This window comes from Manihot esculenta, chromosome 8 (genome assembly GCF_001659605.2).
Source record: "Manihot esculenta cultivar AM560-2 chromosome 8, M.esculenta_v8, whole genome shotgun sequence".
Lineage (NCBI taxonomy): Eukaryota > Viridiplantae > Streptophyta > Magnoliopsida > Malpighiales > Euphorbiaceae > Manihot > Manihot esculenta.
This window is the reverse complement of record NC_035168.2, coordinates 16010495-16026454: the sequence shown is the minus strand read 5'-3', so window position 1 is coordinate 16026454 and position 15960 is coordinate 16010495. Positions and strand designations below refer to the sequence as shown.

The 15960-nt window shown below is 30.4% G+C and overlaps 2 protein-coding genes across 6 annotated transcripts in view; both read right to left on the bottom strand.

Annotated features, from left to right (window-relative positions):
- The window catches only part of LOC122724426, a 78640-nt gene extending 75055 nt beyond the window's left edge, over positions 1 to 3585 (bottom strand). Inside the window, exon 1 of the mRNA XM_043959375.1 lies at positions 3486 to 3585. Within this exon, the coding sequence (XP_043815310.1) occupies positions 3486 to 3585 (100 nt within the window). The remainder of the gene's footprint in view (positions 1 to 3485) is intronic.
- Positions 3586 to 5080: 1495 nt separating this feature from the next.
- LOC110621331 (protein SLOW GREEN 1, chloroplastic) lies at positions 5081 to 8274 on the bottom strand. 5 transcript variants are annotated; one of them, XR_006351823.1, is made up of 3 exons: positions 7113 to 8274; positions 5501 to 5586; positions 5081 to 5410 (listed from the first exon to the last, which is right to left on the bottom strand). XR_006351823.1 is itself a non-coding variant. In XM_021765580.2 (2 exons), exon 1 carries the CDS (start codon positions 8178 to 8180, stop codon positions 7134 to 7136), a length of 1047 nt encoding a protein of 348 aa, XP_021621272.1. In that variant the 5' UTR covers positions 8181 to 8274; the 3' UTR covers positions 5081 to 5410; positions 7113 to 7133. The 5 variants fall into 5 exon arrangements, 3 of the variants coding, with proteins under 3 accessions (XP_021621272.1, XP_021621273.1, XP_021621271.1); XR_002488969.2 differs by having other exon boundaries at positions 5534 to 5586; XM_021765580.2 differs by lacking the exon at positions 5501 to 5586.
- Between the last annotated feature and the right edge of the window lie 7686 nt (positions 8275 to 15960).

Here is a 15960-nt window from a genome sequence, read left to right as displayed (position 1 = left end):
CTCTATCAGGAGTAACATAAATATTTTTCCTTCAATCTCAAAATGATAACTAGAAATCCTTATATGACACATTCACTGTAGCTGAGCTTGATCTATTGACTCATCAATATGTATGTTGCTCCCATTTGACCAGATTTGATGACTAAACTCACTTCAAGATACAATTATGAAACTAATGATCATATTCATCTATATCTATATTGCTCCCACTTGGACATGTGTTTGTAAAAAATTTTCATAGTGAAAGCAGTCTGGTCACGAATTTAATTTAGAGATAAAACTTATCGTATCTCCATATGCTTGAGAAAAAAAATAAAGAATGTGATCTCCTGTGATTCCAACTCAGTTAAACTTCCATTCTCTTGCTCACTAAATAATACATAACTGCTCAGAGGTATCTTGGATTGGAAAGAACATATTCTTCCCCTTGGTCTCTAAATTTATACAAAAGTTCGTGAGCAATTTTACAACCATATGGTTTTAAAATCCACAAACAAATTTGTGTTTAATCCATAACTCATATGGAGTGGAAGTTACTGATTATGTGAGTATTAAGTTCAATAGTGATTACTAATAATGTATCACTCTAATAAATGATTGACAAAATTAGCTCATCTCATTATTAACCTAACCTAATATGATTTTATTTCTCTTTTTTGTTACACAAATTCTAAATTGCTCTAACAGAAAATTTCTATCTCGGTTGGTTCTTAATGTCTTTACTTTTTTTGCTAATTGATTCTCAACTAAATTCGAAAATTTAATGAAACAACTTAAAGTCTCAATTTAATGAGATATCAAATAGACATAACCATATCGAGAGTAATCAGTAATTACGAAATAGATGCCCCTTATGTCTAACCCCATATACATATAATCATAATTATTAGAAAAGATTAAACACAATAGAAATTCAACTCTTAATCCTAGTTAACTTCAAATTGAGCAAGATTTATGAGTGGACATATCTACTTTGTTAATATTACCTAGTAGGCCCACTTTGACTAATTGTTACATATCTTTTAATCTATATAGCCAAGTATAGCATACCATATATTTACATCATTCATAGACATATCAAAAGATTAAAATAGGGAAAAAATATACTATTGAAGTTACATATAACTTTTAAGCCAATATGAGTATTCATGAAATATTTAGAACCACTAGAACTTATACTTAAAATAAGTTTATACCTAATTCATAAAAAATTAAAAAAAAATTAAGCTTAATCAACACCAACACAAATAATAAATTCCATTGAATTTATATAACAAATTCGATATTATATAGGAACAAGATTCACTTACTATATATAGCAAGCTCGCAGATGCTTAAGCCATTCACCTCCACTTTTAAGTTATTTCCTAACAAATATATAGAAGAAGACATCAAAATTCCATAAAGGTATTCCGATCTTATTCTATACAGTTAAGACATTTGATTTTAGCAATGTTTTTATTCTTTTATCTGAAAGGACCTTTGCCTTTATTGTTGTTTCTTATTAAGCTTAACTTTTTCTATCCCATGCTATTTACTACCTTGATGTTTTCACTAGTTCTCCTATCTTCTTTAAGAATTAGAGCTACTTATGTACACTTTTGTAGTCATTAGATTTAAACGCAGAAGTTCCTACTGTAGCTCTAAGAAGCGCATAATATTTTTCATATACTTAACATGGACATTGTGGGTAAATAGTATTTTTCATGGGATCCTAGGTATTTGGACAAAGAACATATGACCGCTTAAACATTATATTAATCAATCAAAATATGACGAGCATCTTTTAGCTAATTTACTATACTACTCATGATCTTAAGACGTATTCTTATGTCATGATAAGAACTCTTCTTATAAGCTATAAGATAGATGAGCAAGATTCCTTCAAACTTCACTTTCAGGTACAAACCATATGTTTGTTGTTAAATCATATTATTTGTAAACTCAAGTATAATAATATCATGCATATTGCTCACTAAAGTAATGTGAGCAGTTGAATTCATTTCTTCCAAACATCATATGCCTCACGGTCCAACCTATGTTAGGCCATGTTGTCCTATTCTAATATTTTCATAACTAGGTTAAGAGATTTTAGAACTCCTAGTTTCTCAAACACATACTAGATTTTTTTACTTTAGATTTTATAGTTATTCTCATTTGGTTTCTCTCACTTATTAAGATAAGTTAAAAAAATTTAGAAACAGATATTATTCTTAATCAAAACTATGGAAATTTATGCACATGAGTTAATATCTTATATCTTAGTTCATACATATACTAACCTTAATAATAATGAATTATATTAATAATTATTTTATGTTAAATTTTAGGGTCAAAAGTTTACTATATTTTCAATTATCGTTTAAAATCCTAATGTATTATAAAAATTAATCATAATTAATTATGTTAAGGTTCATGTGTTAAATTACTTATAATTTAAGAGTTTTAAAATATTTATGATTAATATCCAGAAACATCGACTCATACATCATATATTAGTATATGATATAAAAGTAATGAACAATAAGGAATTCATGAAATAAAAATAATATTGTTTATTATAAAATTATCCACCGCAACATCAACAAACTACATGAGATAATAGTAATTTTCAAAAAAAAAATTATGTTTAATATAGACTTGAGATATAAGAATAGAATATTCAAAAAAATATGTATAGAATCCTCTCTAGTTAATTCAGATAACAGTGAATTCTAAAAAATTTTGACTTAACTATAGACCTATTATTAAGTCTTGATAATCTTATCCAAATACACATTGTCTTATTTACAACCTATTTGAAATATTCACTAATGAATTTCAATACAAGGCGACAGTAGGATTTGTTGACATTCTCCTAAATACAATCCAAAATTCCTTTTAAATTGAAATTAAACAACATGATATCCTTAAAGAAAAACACATCTTCCTTTAATTAAAAAAATATCTTCCTTTATTTTATTAAAAAAATATTTTTTTAAAAAAATTTATCATTAACATCGATGATAAACTATACTTGATGATTTATCTTATTTCAAGTGTCTATAGGATTCATTTTGGTGATCATCAGCTATTTAATTATCTCATCTGCATAAACCCTTTGCTCTATAGAAGTGTTTGTACAGAGTCATAAATGACTTTATCCCATTAGAAATAAGTATTATATTTTTTATACATATACAAAATTAAATAAATAAATAATGATCCAAAATAAAAAAATTGATAGACAAAAAATTTAGAAAACTTTTCAAAAAAAATTATTAAAATAAATTATTTAATAATAATTTTAAAAAATAATTAAAAAATAATTACATAAAAAAATGCCTAATTTTATTTTTAATATAAACGTCACTATTTCATTTTTTTTAAAAAAATTTAGACCAGGAATTTTTTTTTAAAATTAATTCCTTTTTCTAATTTGGGCTTACTAAATATCCAAGCCGTGCCCCTGGCTCAACCCAATGTACGCGTCTGGGAGCACGCACCCGCAGGCCCATCATGCAGCCTTGCGCGCGACTTTGGGTTCCCAGGCTCAGCGCGAATTGCCTGGGTTGCTAGCACGCGGCCTAAGGCCAATATGCGCATAGCGTTTGGGTTGCCGGTGCGTGCGCGTCTAGACTCCACAGGCCCAGCGCGCGAGCGCCCGATTTGTAGGCCTGAGCTTGAATCCCAACGCGCTCGCCTGTTGTTGAGTTCAGGCCGCCCAACGCGCGACCACCTTCTAAACTCCTAATATTTTCTTTTCTTTTTCTATAGAGCATTTTCGAGTGATTTTAATCATTATGTCGAGTGATCTTAATCATCATGTGATATTAAATTTTAACAAAAACTAATAAATTCTAGATTTTGGGTTCATCAAACTTTTACGGCAATTAAAACATACTTTATAAACATTCTTAAAACAAAAAATTTATGCAAAAAATAATTTCAATTTTCATCGATTATATTTCAATCAATATATATCGAAAAAACCGTTAAAAAACTTATTTTAAAAAGATATGAATATTTTCAAATTCCATGACCAATATCATTTTGTTTCACTTAAACACAAAAGGTAGTCCGACATTCACGAAAAATACCCCAACTAAAAAAATAAATTGAAAATAAATTTTTTATTCTCTATCAAATTATTTTATAATTGATAGCCTCTTTGAAAAGAAGATAACAGATAAAATTCCTATTAAAATCGATAAATTTTTTCTTCAGAAGAAAAAAAGAACATTCTCCCCTAATTAATTATCAATTTTTTAGGATAAAAGATTGTTGGTTGGTTGTCGTAACTACTCATAAAAGAGCTGTTATAACCGCTGAAGGTTTGAATTTCAATTTTTTTTAATTTATATAAAATAAATTAAAATTAAACTATCATAAATAAATAAGATATAAAATTTTATTTTGATTTATTTTGATCTTTTTATTTTTTGCATAATTTCAAGATAGTTTTAAAAAATTATTTATCAACTTTTCTCCCACTACCTCTCTATTTTGTTTTATCATACTCTCCCTATTTATCTCTATTTTATATCTCTTTATCTATATATTTGCATGAATCATTGACTATGTCTCTCCCTTTTTATTATTTTTTTAAATAAAATTTTCATTTATTTTAAAATTTTAACTTTTTTTATCATTCAACGCTTGAAGTTTATTTTATAAACCATTCAAGACATGCACTTTACTTATCAGTTCATGCAAATTACATAACTAAGATAAAACTGAATGCTCAGAATCTGTCTCCCCCACTCCATCTTCATCATTTGGTATAATTTATTTTATAATAAAATAATTTAAGTAATTTTTTATAAATTAATTTAATAATTGAATTATTTTATTTAAAAAAAAACTTATTAAAAAAAATCAATCAAAATGATCAAACTTAGGGTAAATGATCAAATAATTGAACTATGAATTTTGAAATAAATAAAAACAAAATTTAAAATGAAAAACGATGGCTTATTTTTTTATACTTTTCCTAAATATTTAAGGGTACATCCTATATATGCAGATGCCTTAGACGTGATTCTCCAGGCAAGGAAACCAACCAAATCAATGAATAGCAGTGGCCACAGATTACCAGAAATTTCAGAAATGAACTTAATTTTCAATGGAATTCATAGAAAACAAAGACCTCTCTGCTGTTGAGGTTTCCCATATACATTAATCAGCATCTCAGATGACAGTACGCTTTTATAGCATAATTAATTTATATTTCAGTGATTTTTAACAAATATAGTCACTCGAATACAAGGAAATAGCAAACACCAATTCAAGGCCAGTGGCACATCCAATCATACCTAATGAGAGGCGTCTTTGTGCCCCGGATGCTGTAACCATTTGACAGAGTTTCTCATTTTGCTTTGTGTTTTGCCATGATTAGGAGAAAATAATGAAGCCAGCTGACAAAACAGAGCTTAAATAAAACATATACAACTTCAGTTCCAGTGAGAAAGCATATACCTAATTGAAAGACACTGAAAAAACTGATGTGATTGTCAATTACTGGTAGATGCAGCTTGCAGTGTAGAGGATATACCTGCTTGTAGACCTCGTTATCTTCCTCATTGAGCATTTGCAAAAATTTCTGTTCTACTCCCATGTAAAAACTAACAATATAAATTCCTCCAACAAGACAAATTTGAACTCCACAATTTTGTTTAAATCTATTCAACAAATTTTATCTACTCATATGCTTCGTTTCAAATGCTTCTTTTTACAAGAAAATAATTCAAATGAATTCTTATAAGATTATGCATGATTTTAAAAAGTTAAAATGGTTTTTCCCAATTAAAAAGAACTGATTTCTTTCATTCCAAAAATAAAATTGATAGAAATGAAATTAATTGAATTGAATTCTTATAAATTTTTTGATTTCAAATAAGGAGTTGCTTGCTACTTTTCCACAATGAAAATTAAGATACCATGCTTCCACTTGAAGACTCATCTGAAAACAATAGTATTCCTTCTGTTCCAAGCTTATCCTTGTAGAATCTACATATTCACTACATCTGCTCTAACAATTAGACCAAAGAAGTAACATTTTCCTTCCCAGTTGACACAGAAAGTTTGACAAAAGAAGCAAATACATCCAGGCTTTCCTACAATTCTCATCTGAATAAAGAAGTGTGTTCTTTCTGTGTTCATATGTGTTCATTTGGGCAAAAAAGTCATATGCGTTCCCAAAGTTGAAAGGAGCAGCAGCAAACAGGCCAACATGCTCATTGGCCGAAGCACATTCACTTCATTTTCCTTAACTCAGGTGAGGGCTAATTATATAGCTTGGCAGTTCTTTAGCTTCAAGAAAATCAATCCCTAGGGCATAAGGGAGGTTTTAAATGCATAATATGGCAATATGGCTGACTAATAGCAATACTGAGGTTCAGGCGAAACTAATATGACCAAGCATAGCTAAAGGATCAAACAAGAATTTGCAACTAAAAGCATAGATGTTTCATCCCATTGTTTCAACTTATTGGCACACAAAACATATCAAAGATGGGAGATTTCCAAATTTCTAAACCAAGGATCAAAATACATATCAACACGCGCCTACGAAAACCACTATAAAATTGTTCAAGGAAAAACTTTGCAAAAAATGATCAATAAGCGTTTTCAAAAACGACACATTTCCACTAAATTTAGATAAACTATTTAGTAGTCATAATCAATTGATCCCAAAATCTCAATAAATATGGCACCATAAATGAAAATCAAGGGTGTAAATAAACTATAACCAGTCCTAAGGGTTTGTTTGGCATTGCGAGGAAAACACTTACTTAAATTTATTAGTTAAAAGAGATTAAAATTTGAACCAAAATTACATTTGCCATATTTTACTCCTAAGAACACCAAAATAATAAGTCTTTTTCCGAACTACTTTTTTCAAATTTCTTCACCATCAACCACAATACCAGACAAGCTCTAATTCTAAATAACTAGCATGTCAATTACACACTACTTGCTACTTAACATACAGAAGAATGCCATAAAAATGAGAATTTAGACGTTCATTGAAACTACCTGTAACTAGATGAGTGAAATCTGTATTAAAACTATATCCAAATGTTTAGCAAATCCAAAACAAAGAACTTCCAAAAAAAAGCTACTACCCTCACCTAATTTTTTTCCCAATCCTCTCAGTTGCTAAACCCTGCTTCCTCCCTCTTGACCTTCTCCGAGAAGAACTTTGTTGCAAACATGTTATCAACGAAAAACTCCCTGTATGGATGATTCTTAGGGACAAGCTTCCTAAACTGCTCAAATTTTTTCTCTGCCTCATCCTTCTTCCTCAACAGAGTATATATAATTCCCTGGCACAAATATGGCCTAAAATCCCTTGGTTCCTCCTTCACCAATTCCTCATAAACCTTCAGAGCTTCCACATATTTCTCTTCCATCACTCTAATTTGTGCAATTAGTAACTTAAAATCCCTCAAATCAGATTTTTTCTTCTCTTTCTTGCATTTATTCATCGCTGCTTCAATTCTTTTTATCACCTCATCCAATGGATTCCCAGATTCAGAATGTGCCATTACTAGACCATGATAAGCTTCCACCCGAAAAGGATCTTTTTCTAGTATTTCCTCGAACCCCTTTCTCGCCGATTCAAATTCTCCACTGTAGCTATAAAGTTGAGCTTTTAGCAACGGCCATTCATTCTCATTGGGCTCCAGCTCAATTAAGCGGTCCAAGACTTCGATTGCTTCAGGAAGCTTCCGGCCTTTGATCCTAACCTCCATTAGGGATCGCAGAGCTTCAGTATCATCAGGATGTCCAGCCAAATGCTCCTCAAGCACTCGTTCTTGTTCTTCAAATGATGATCCACTTTCCTTAGATGATTCCTTGTTGGGCTCTACGGTGGCTGGCGTGACTACCGGTGCGGCAATTGCGGGTTTAAGCTGGAGTCGCGAGAAGAGGATTGCAGCAGCGGCAGTGAGAGTGATGCTAGTGGTTTTGAGAAGAGGGTTTAGGGTTTGAAGAAGTGAAGGTTGATGGGTTTGCCGTGTTTTATGAGAGCGACAAGATGTGGCTCTAATGGAGGAAACTTTGAACGGTGATGATGATAGATGAGGTGGGGTCCTGAAGGAGAGGAAAGATATGGGTTTGGAGAAGGATGGACGGTGGGGATTGAGGGAGAAATGGCAGGGTTGACCAGAGCACAACGCTTTAGCAATGGAATCCATCTTTGGTAGAGAGGGAAATTGCAGATGAAGGGGAGAGAGGCTAAAACCCTGACGATAATGGGGGGTACACGGGGACGAAGAAAACGATCAAAACCCTGGACAAGGAGAATATGTTATTTTTGGACGCCGGCTTCTAATGGAACGGTGTCGTTTCTTTGTGTTGTGTGATGATTTATGGGCTAGCCCTTGATCCGGCCCATTGACCTAAAGCATTATATTTTTTATTGCATATTAACATTATTTTTTTTTATCTTAAAATATAAATATCATTCATGAACCAATATGAAGATACAATCTATTATGAGCTAACAAATCACATATGTCAAGAGGAGGATTAGTAATCCAACCAGAAGCAAAAAGACCACAGCTAATGTTACAAGCTAACCAATAAGCACATCGATTAGATTCTGTAAAAGTAACCCTGAAGGACTATGAAGGATAGGAGGCTCTTATGGACAAGATATCATGAATAATAGGTTCTAGTTCCCGCACAGGAGGAGAAGAAGAAGCATTCACGGCTTGAATAAGCTACAGACAATCTGATTCAAAAATAACATTATGAAACCTAGCCCTTGACATCTTCTCCCATTTCTTCCAGTGAATAGATGCTTTATCAAAATCTTGATTCCACCAAAACTTGGAGCAAAACTTATTGAGATCATTAATAACACCCATTGGTAACTTGAAAACAGACATCACATAGGTTGGTATGGCTTGAATGACTGCTTTCATAAGTACTTATTTGCCTACAAAGGAGAGGAACTTGTACTTCCAACTATGAATCCGTTTTACCACACGATGTCTCAGGAATGTAAGAGCTTGAGCCTTTGATCTTCCACAGGACATCGACAGACCAAGATACTTTAACAAAGAACCAGAGTTAGGAATATGCAAACTTTCAGAAATTTGTCTTTGAACATGGATTGGAGTATTCTTGCTGAGTGTTATTTCAGATTTTCTTTGGTTAATACTTAAACCTGACATAGTACTGAAACATTCAATAATCTCCTGTAAATTCAAAGCCTCCTACATTGTGGCTTGTCCAAACAAAAGAGTATGGTCTGCAAATAGGAGATGTGTCAAGGTTGGGCTTATCCAATTAATTTTAAAACCCCCTATAGCCTGCTGAGAATAAGCGTATACCAACATATGAGATAGAACATCAGATACAATAAGAAATAAGCATGGCGATATAGGGTTGCCTTGGCGAATTCCTCTAGTAGGCTGAAAATAATTCGAAGGAACCCCATTTATGATCACTGCATATTGAACAATTGAAATGCATTGATGAATCCAAGAAATCCATTTTGAATTGAAGCCTATACACCTCATAATTTGAATTAGAAAATTTCAGTTGACACTATCATAGGCTTTACGGAGGTCTACCTTGATAGCCATTGTTGTTTTCCTTCCCGTCCTTCTCTTCTTAAGAGCATGAAAAGCTTCCTGGTCCATGAAAATATTGTCCTGAATACATCTGTTAGGAACAAATGCAGCTTGCAACAGTGTAATAATATCCTGAATCCAAGGTTTCAATCTATTAGCCAATATCTTTGAAATGATTTTATACACAAATTTACAAAGACTAAAGGGCGGTATTCAGCAAACGATTGAGGAGCATTTGATTTAAGACAATATGGGTTTTGTTCACTTGTGGGGGTAAAACACTAGAATGAAAAAATTCCCTCACCAATTCAACCACATCAGCCTTAATTACACTCCAGTAGTTTTGATAGAATAAGCCTTAGAAACCATAAGGTCTAGGAGCTTTGAGAGCCCCTAACCCAAAAACAACATATCGTACTTCCTCCTCCCTTACAATCTTGCATAGATCCTGATTCATTTGCTCAGAAACCACATTAGGAATTACATAGGCAAGCTCTCCAGAATTCATCACAGGCTTATTTTGGAATAAATCATTAAAGTAAAGAAAGGCTTCATGTCTGATACTTACTTCATGATTCAGCCACTGCCCATCTCTACCCTTTATGAGTAATCCTGTTTCTCTTTCTTCGACTATTAGTGGATGCGTGAAAAAATCTAGAATTTTCATCTATTTTATATAGAGAATTTAATTCTCCATTAACTCCCTAAATGTCTGCTGAAAGATCATTTTCCATGGTAGAAGATTTGAGGAGATTTAATTGATTTCATAACTCCAAAATTCTTCTTTGAGTATTTCCAAATTCACGACGACTCCAATCAGATAGAAACATCTGGCAAGTCTGCAATTTTTGTACAAAATCCCAGTTACCAGAAGCAATCCAGCGCATTGTCGAGTAGTTTGCTCACAATTTAGAGAGAATGTCCATTTTAATTCAAAACAGAATAGATGTTGATGCCGTTGAATATGATTCTGAAGAGAGAGAATCAGAGGGTGAGGATCAGATGCCATAAAATTACCATGCAACGAGTGATATTGAGGAAATTTCAATCGCTATTCAGCATTAGCTGTAGCTTCATCAAGTCTTTCCATGACTCAATTCAATGGGGATTTTTGGAATTTTAGGATTAAAAAAAAATATTCAGCATTTTAAATTTAGCTCCAAGTTATTTATTAATTTGGTGTTTATCGCTCATACTGCGGTCAAACTCCATCCCTATCAGAACTTGACGCTTTTGTTAAAAACGCCATCTGAAATTTTTTCTATTTTTTAAAAACATGTTAGCCATCACAGATCTTCCGCCAGCCAACATTTGAATTTTTTTATTTAAAAGTCTTAGCCTGGCGCCAGGCCAAGACTTTTATTTTTTATTTTTTTAAATATTAATATATTATAATAATATATTTATATTATATTAATTTAATAATATTATTTATATTATATTTTTTATAATAATAAATATTTTTGATAATTTTTAATATATTAATATTTAATATATTTTATTATTAATATTAAATAAAAATTTTCTGATATTATATAATTTTTGTTTCATAAATTTAATATTATATACCAATTAATTGCAATTAAACATGTAAGTAATATAATAAAATATAAATGTAATTTTTATCATTCTAAACATTTATATTAATTAATTAATTTATTTATTTATTTCTTACTTAATTATTGTGATTTTATATACATATAATTGCAATATAAAATTAATAATATTATATAATTTTATTATTATAAAATTAATATTATTGTATGATCGAATATATACTGTTGTACGAGATTAATCTAATAAAATATAAATTTAATTTTTATAATTTTAAATAATTGAATAATTTTATAGTGGGATAATATCATAATTCTAAATATTTTGTTTGTTATTCATTCCTATATATTAAAATAATAAAATATATAAAATACAATAATTATATGTCAATAAATTTATAATACAGTTTTATAAAATAAATATTATGTTATATTAATATAGTAATATTACAATTAAATAATATAGTTATAAGTTTATTGATGAATAGTTATTATATTTTTTTAATTACAGTATTATAAAATAAATATCATATTATGATTAGAGCGTATTATAAAATAAATATTATGTTATGATTAGAACGTGTTAGGGTTTTAGGATTTAGGGGTGTAGGGTTTAAGTTTTAACAAAAGATGACAGAAGGTCAATTATATGGGCACGTTCCAACAAGCTCAAGGCACAATTTCAAATTTATGTACAAATTTGGATTTCACGAGAATTCCAAGAAGACATGTTGATCAAGGTTGGGGAAGAAATTAAGAAGACGCCCAGATGTTTATGTTCATTGCAGCTTTCAAGTTAAGAATACTAGTATTTAGTCAAATTCACAAGTATAAGTTCAACTAAGTAGGTTTGGACTTAATTATTTTTGATAGATGTGTGGACCTCTTTTAATTATGTTTTCGGCTTTATTATGGGCGAATATGTATTAAGTATGCATGTGCCTCGTTAATTTTTCATGTGCTTGCTTATTCTAACTTATAGTCAAGCGTGTGGGTCTATGTTTAAGTCCAATTCGCCTCAAACATTAAGGGCTGAATTTTTTTTTCTTTATATATTAGGATTAGGTTTATGAGTTATTTAAGGATTTTAAAAGTGCAATTAGTGTAGGACTCATTTTGAGCTAGATACTCTAACTAATTAGAATTTTAGCTTGTTTTGTCTTCTAGACTTAGGATTGGGTATTCCCACTAGGATTAGGACGTGGTCAAGAGTATAAATATAGTTTTTTTATTCTTGTAAATAGCAGATTTACTTTGATTAATATTATTGAGAGTTTTTCACTAAAAAACATGGATTCTTGCTGATTTTATCTTAAGGATTGATTCAACTTATCAAGTAAGTATAAACTTGTAGTATTAATTCAATTCTTGTGACGGGTGTCGAATCCGTCAATTTAAAATTTACTTCTCTTTTCTTAATTGATAAGAACTTGTAGACAGAGTAAGTGAGTATCGATCCATAGAGAAATTTAGATAACCAATTTGAAATAGAAGGGTAGTTTAATACAAAAAGTGAGAAGAGAATTTTTTGATAAAAGTGGTTTTGCCCTGTGGAAGCCGGTAAAAATAAACTTAAAAGAAAAAATAAATAATGTAATTGAAAATTGAGAAACAAATAATTAATTAAAACTTTCAGTTGAAGGTAATCAAATTGAGGTGTTTTGTAGATGATTATTGGTTAGAAAAAATAATTCATGTTATCATCTATTGTTTGGTTATAGTGGTCAAACACGCGAATCCCACCAATTCTTCCTTATGAATAAATTAATTCGCTTCGCGCTTAAATTAATTCCTAGTTAACTAACAACTCCAACAAGCGTGTAGATTTAATTAGTCAACTGCATCAAGAGAGAAGAATCCAAACTTGATCAATAAAAACATGTGTTTTATTTAAATCAAATCTGTTAATTTTTTAATATAAACTAATATGTTAATTGCTACTTGTTATTAACACAATTAAATAATTACATATTTAATTAGATTAATTAGCTATAAGTTGTTTTTCCAAGATATTCAATAGATCTCTTGAATTCTCAAGACAACAACAACAGAGGTGATATTTCTCGAAATCAGAAATTGACAAAAAATAAAAATAAGATAAAGAGAGTTAAAAGTGCCTAACTTCATAACTTGAACAAATCTCAATTTAATTTAACCTTCAACTGAAAATAAATGTTTAGCCAAAAGAAGAAGATGGAGAAGAAAGTGGGGGGAGGGGGGCAGCAAGAGAGGAAATGAGAGTGAAAGATAGAATATCCTCCCTAAGTTTAATGCTAGGTTATATAGGCATAAAAAGATAAAACTTAACAATTTAAAATAAAATATACTATTTCTATATTATCTTTATCCTAATTTTTATTTCCCATCGCCTTGAACTACAGGTTTGGTCAAGATTGTAACTTCCAGTATAAAAAAAAAAATTAATTCAATATTTTTTCTTCCTTTTCTCAAGTTCTGCCTATAAACCTGTCCAAAATTAAAATTAAATTAAAATTAAATCTTTATATCAAAATTACAGTAAAATCAAGAAATTAAATAGAAAACAATTGTGAGTTTTGCAACTCATCATCTTGCTACCTTATTTATACTCTTTGTTATCAATTTCTTGCTGATTTGGGGGTGAAAATTTTTTTTATATTGAAAGGTTTTTTTTTATATCGATTGAACTTCAATTTGGAAACATCCAGTTTTTTTTATATTGATTGAACTTAGATTTGGAAACGTCTATTGGAACGAAGGTGATTTTTGCTTTGTTCTTGAATTGTTGCTGTATAATTTTTTGTATCAAGACCTAGATTTTAAATTAAATATTTACTTTTATTTTTGTTTGGTTTTAATTATTTTAATTAGTTATCGCTCTATTTCTAAAATTACAAAAAAAGAGTTCTTATTTTTATTTTCTCTTTTGACTGAAACTTGAAATTAGATGATCTCCTTTAATTCTTGTCTATTTCATGCAATTTTTGTCTTTGAAATCCTTAAAATATTAATTATGATATTATAAAAAAAAAAAAAGAAATTCCTTCTGTATGCAAAACTCAAGAAGGAATCGGTTATAACAACATTCTTCAATTTATAACAACATTCTCCAACTAAGAGTGTCAAAGTGGTTGTCAAGAGACAACAATAACCTCTTCTCTTCGTAGATAACTCAAATGGTTATAAGTCAAAAGAACCGTAAAATTATTTAAGTAATCCTTAAAAATTCTTTTTATTCTTTTCTATTCTTTTTTTTTTTGTTTTAATTTTAAATTTATTTTTTTTATTTTTAATTAATAATTGCTTTTTACAAAAAATTATTTTAATTTAATAGTGACTATTAATACATACTTAATACATTTATAATTAATATTAAAAATTTATTATATTTTTTTGTTAATTTAAAAAAAGATAATTTTTATATTTTTAATAATAAAAAATTATGTAAAATTCATATTTTAAATGTTACAAAAGTATTAATTGAATTCTATATTTTTAATGAATAAAAATGATCATTATTTATAAAAATAAATATTTATTTTTAGTTTAAAAATAATAAGAATAATTAATAAATTAAATCAATTTAAATTTTATTATTAATTTGTCTAATGTAAGAGATATCAATTGAATTTTATTATATTTAAATTGATTTCAAACAAATAATTTTTTTTCAGAAATGAATTGATAGAATTCAATTCTTTTCTTAGAAAAATTGCATACTGATGAAGCGAGATCCAGCAGAAAGTTCAGATGATGACACTTAAACAGGGACTCAATTCAGTGGGTTGACCATTGATCCATGATTGGCTCCTTTAGGTCCCTCCGTATTTGATCTTGAGAAAGAGGACCATTTTCAGGGTTCTTTTGTGAGTATATGAATGAGAGAGACTAACTTCTTGGGGAATTTATCCCTGGGAGAGAAAAAGAGAGAGAGAATCTGTCGAGGGAGGCTAGTTCAGGGATATGTATACCCTAATTCCCTGCTTTATGTCCCATCAGATTGAATGGTGGCGTGTTGTGATTGGCGTGTCAAACGGCTAGCAGTCAACTAATCAATGCGGGATCGTTTTGTCCATACCCTTTGTCTGGTGTGTCAGGCGGCTCATAATTTCTGAGCAGGCTTAGCCTACACCCTTTGGCAGGTGTGACAGATAGCTGGACAGCCTTTTCGTACACGCATTTAATACCTTGGAAAGGGCTAGAGGGACTGAGCATTGCATAGGAAGTCAGTGTCTTGCCCTGATTTTCTCAGGTTTGTGTTTGACTTATCTGACCTATATAAAAGCATGCTTCTTCTAGTCATTGAGGTCGGTTGTTTCTGTATTCAAATGCCTCCTGTGTGGTACGAATCTTAAAGTGGTCGACCTGGTCGTTCCGGGTATTAGTAAAGTCTGGGAGACTTGAGACGTGATTTTCATATTTTGTTGGTTAGGCTTTTCCTTTTCCTAGTCAGACCGGATGGCCTAACTCATTGGATCTTTTCGTATATTGTGTATACGTATCACAATCCAATGGGCTCTATTTTTTATGTGTTATTAGATGTTCTTTCGCTTCTCTGAGGGTTATTTATGACGGTTGAAGAAGCAAACCGTGTTCAGCGCTTTATTGCCAAGTGTTCATCTATTAATCCCCTTTGAGTCATGAGGAGTTCCTATAAGTACACATGTCATGTGCGCACGTCCTCCCAGACGTGTCTTGATGGTTGTTGTCGTTTGGGTCACCAAAATGCAGTGCTTTATATGCTTATTAATGCCTGATTTCGAGTATAAGTATAGGGCTTTTGCCTTTACTTTTCCATTTTTGCTATTCTTGTTGCAATTGCTCGTTATTCCTAGAGTCATTCCCATTTTTTCCTTCTTCTT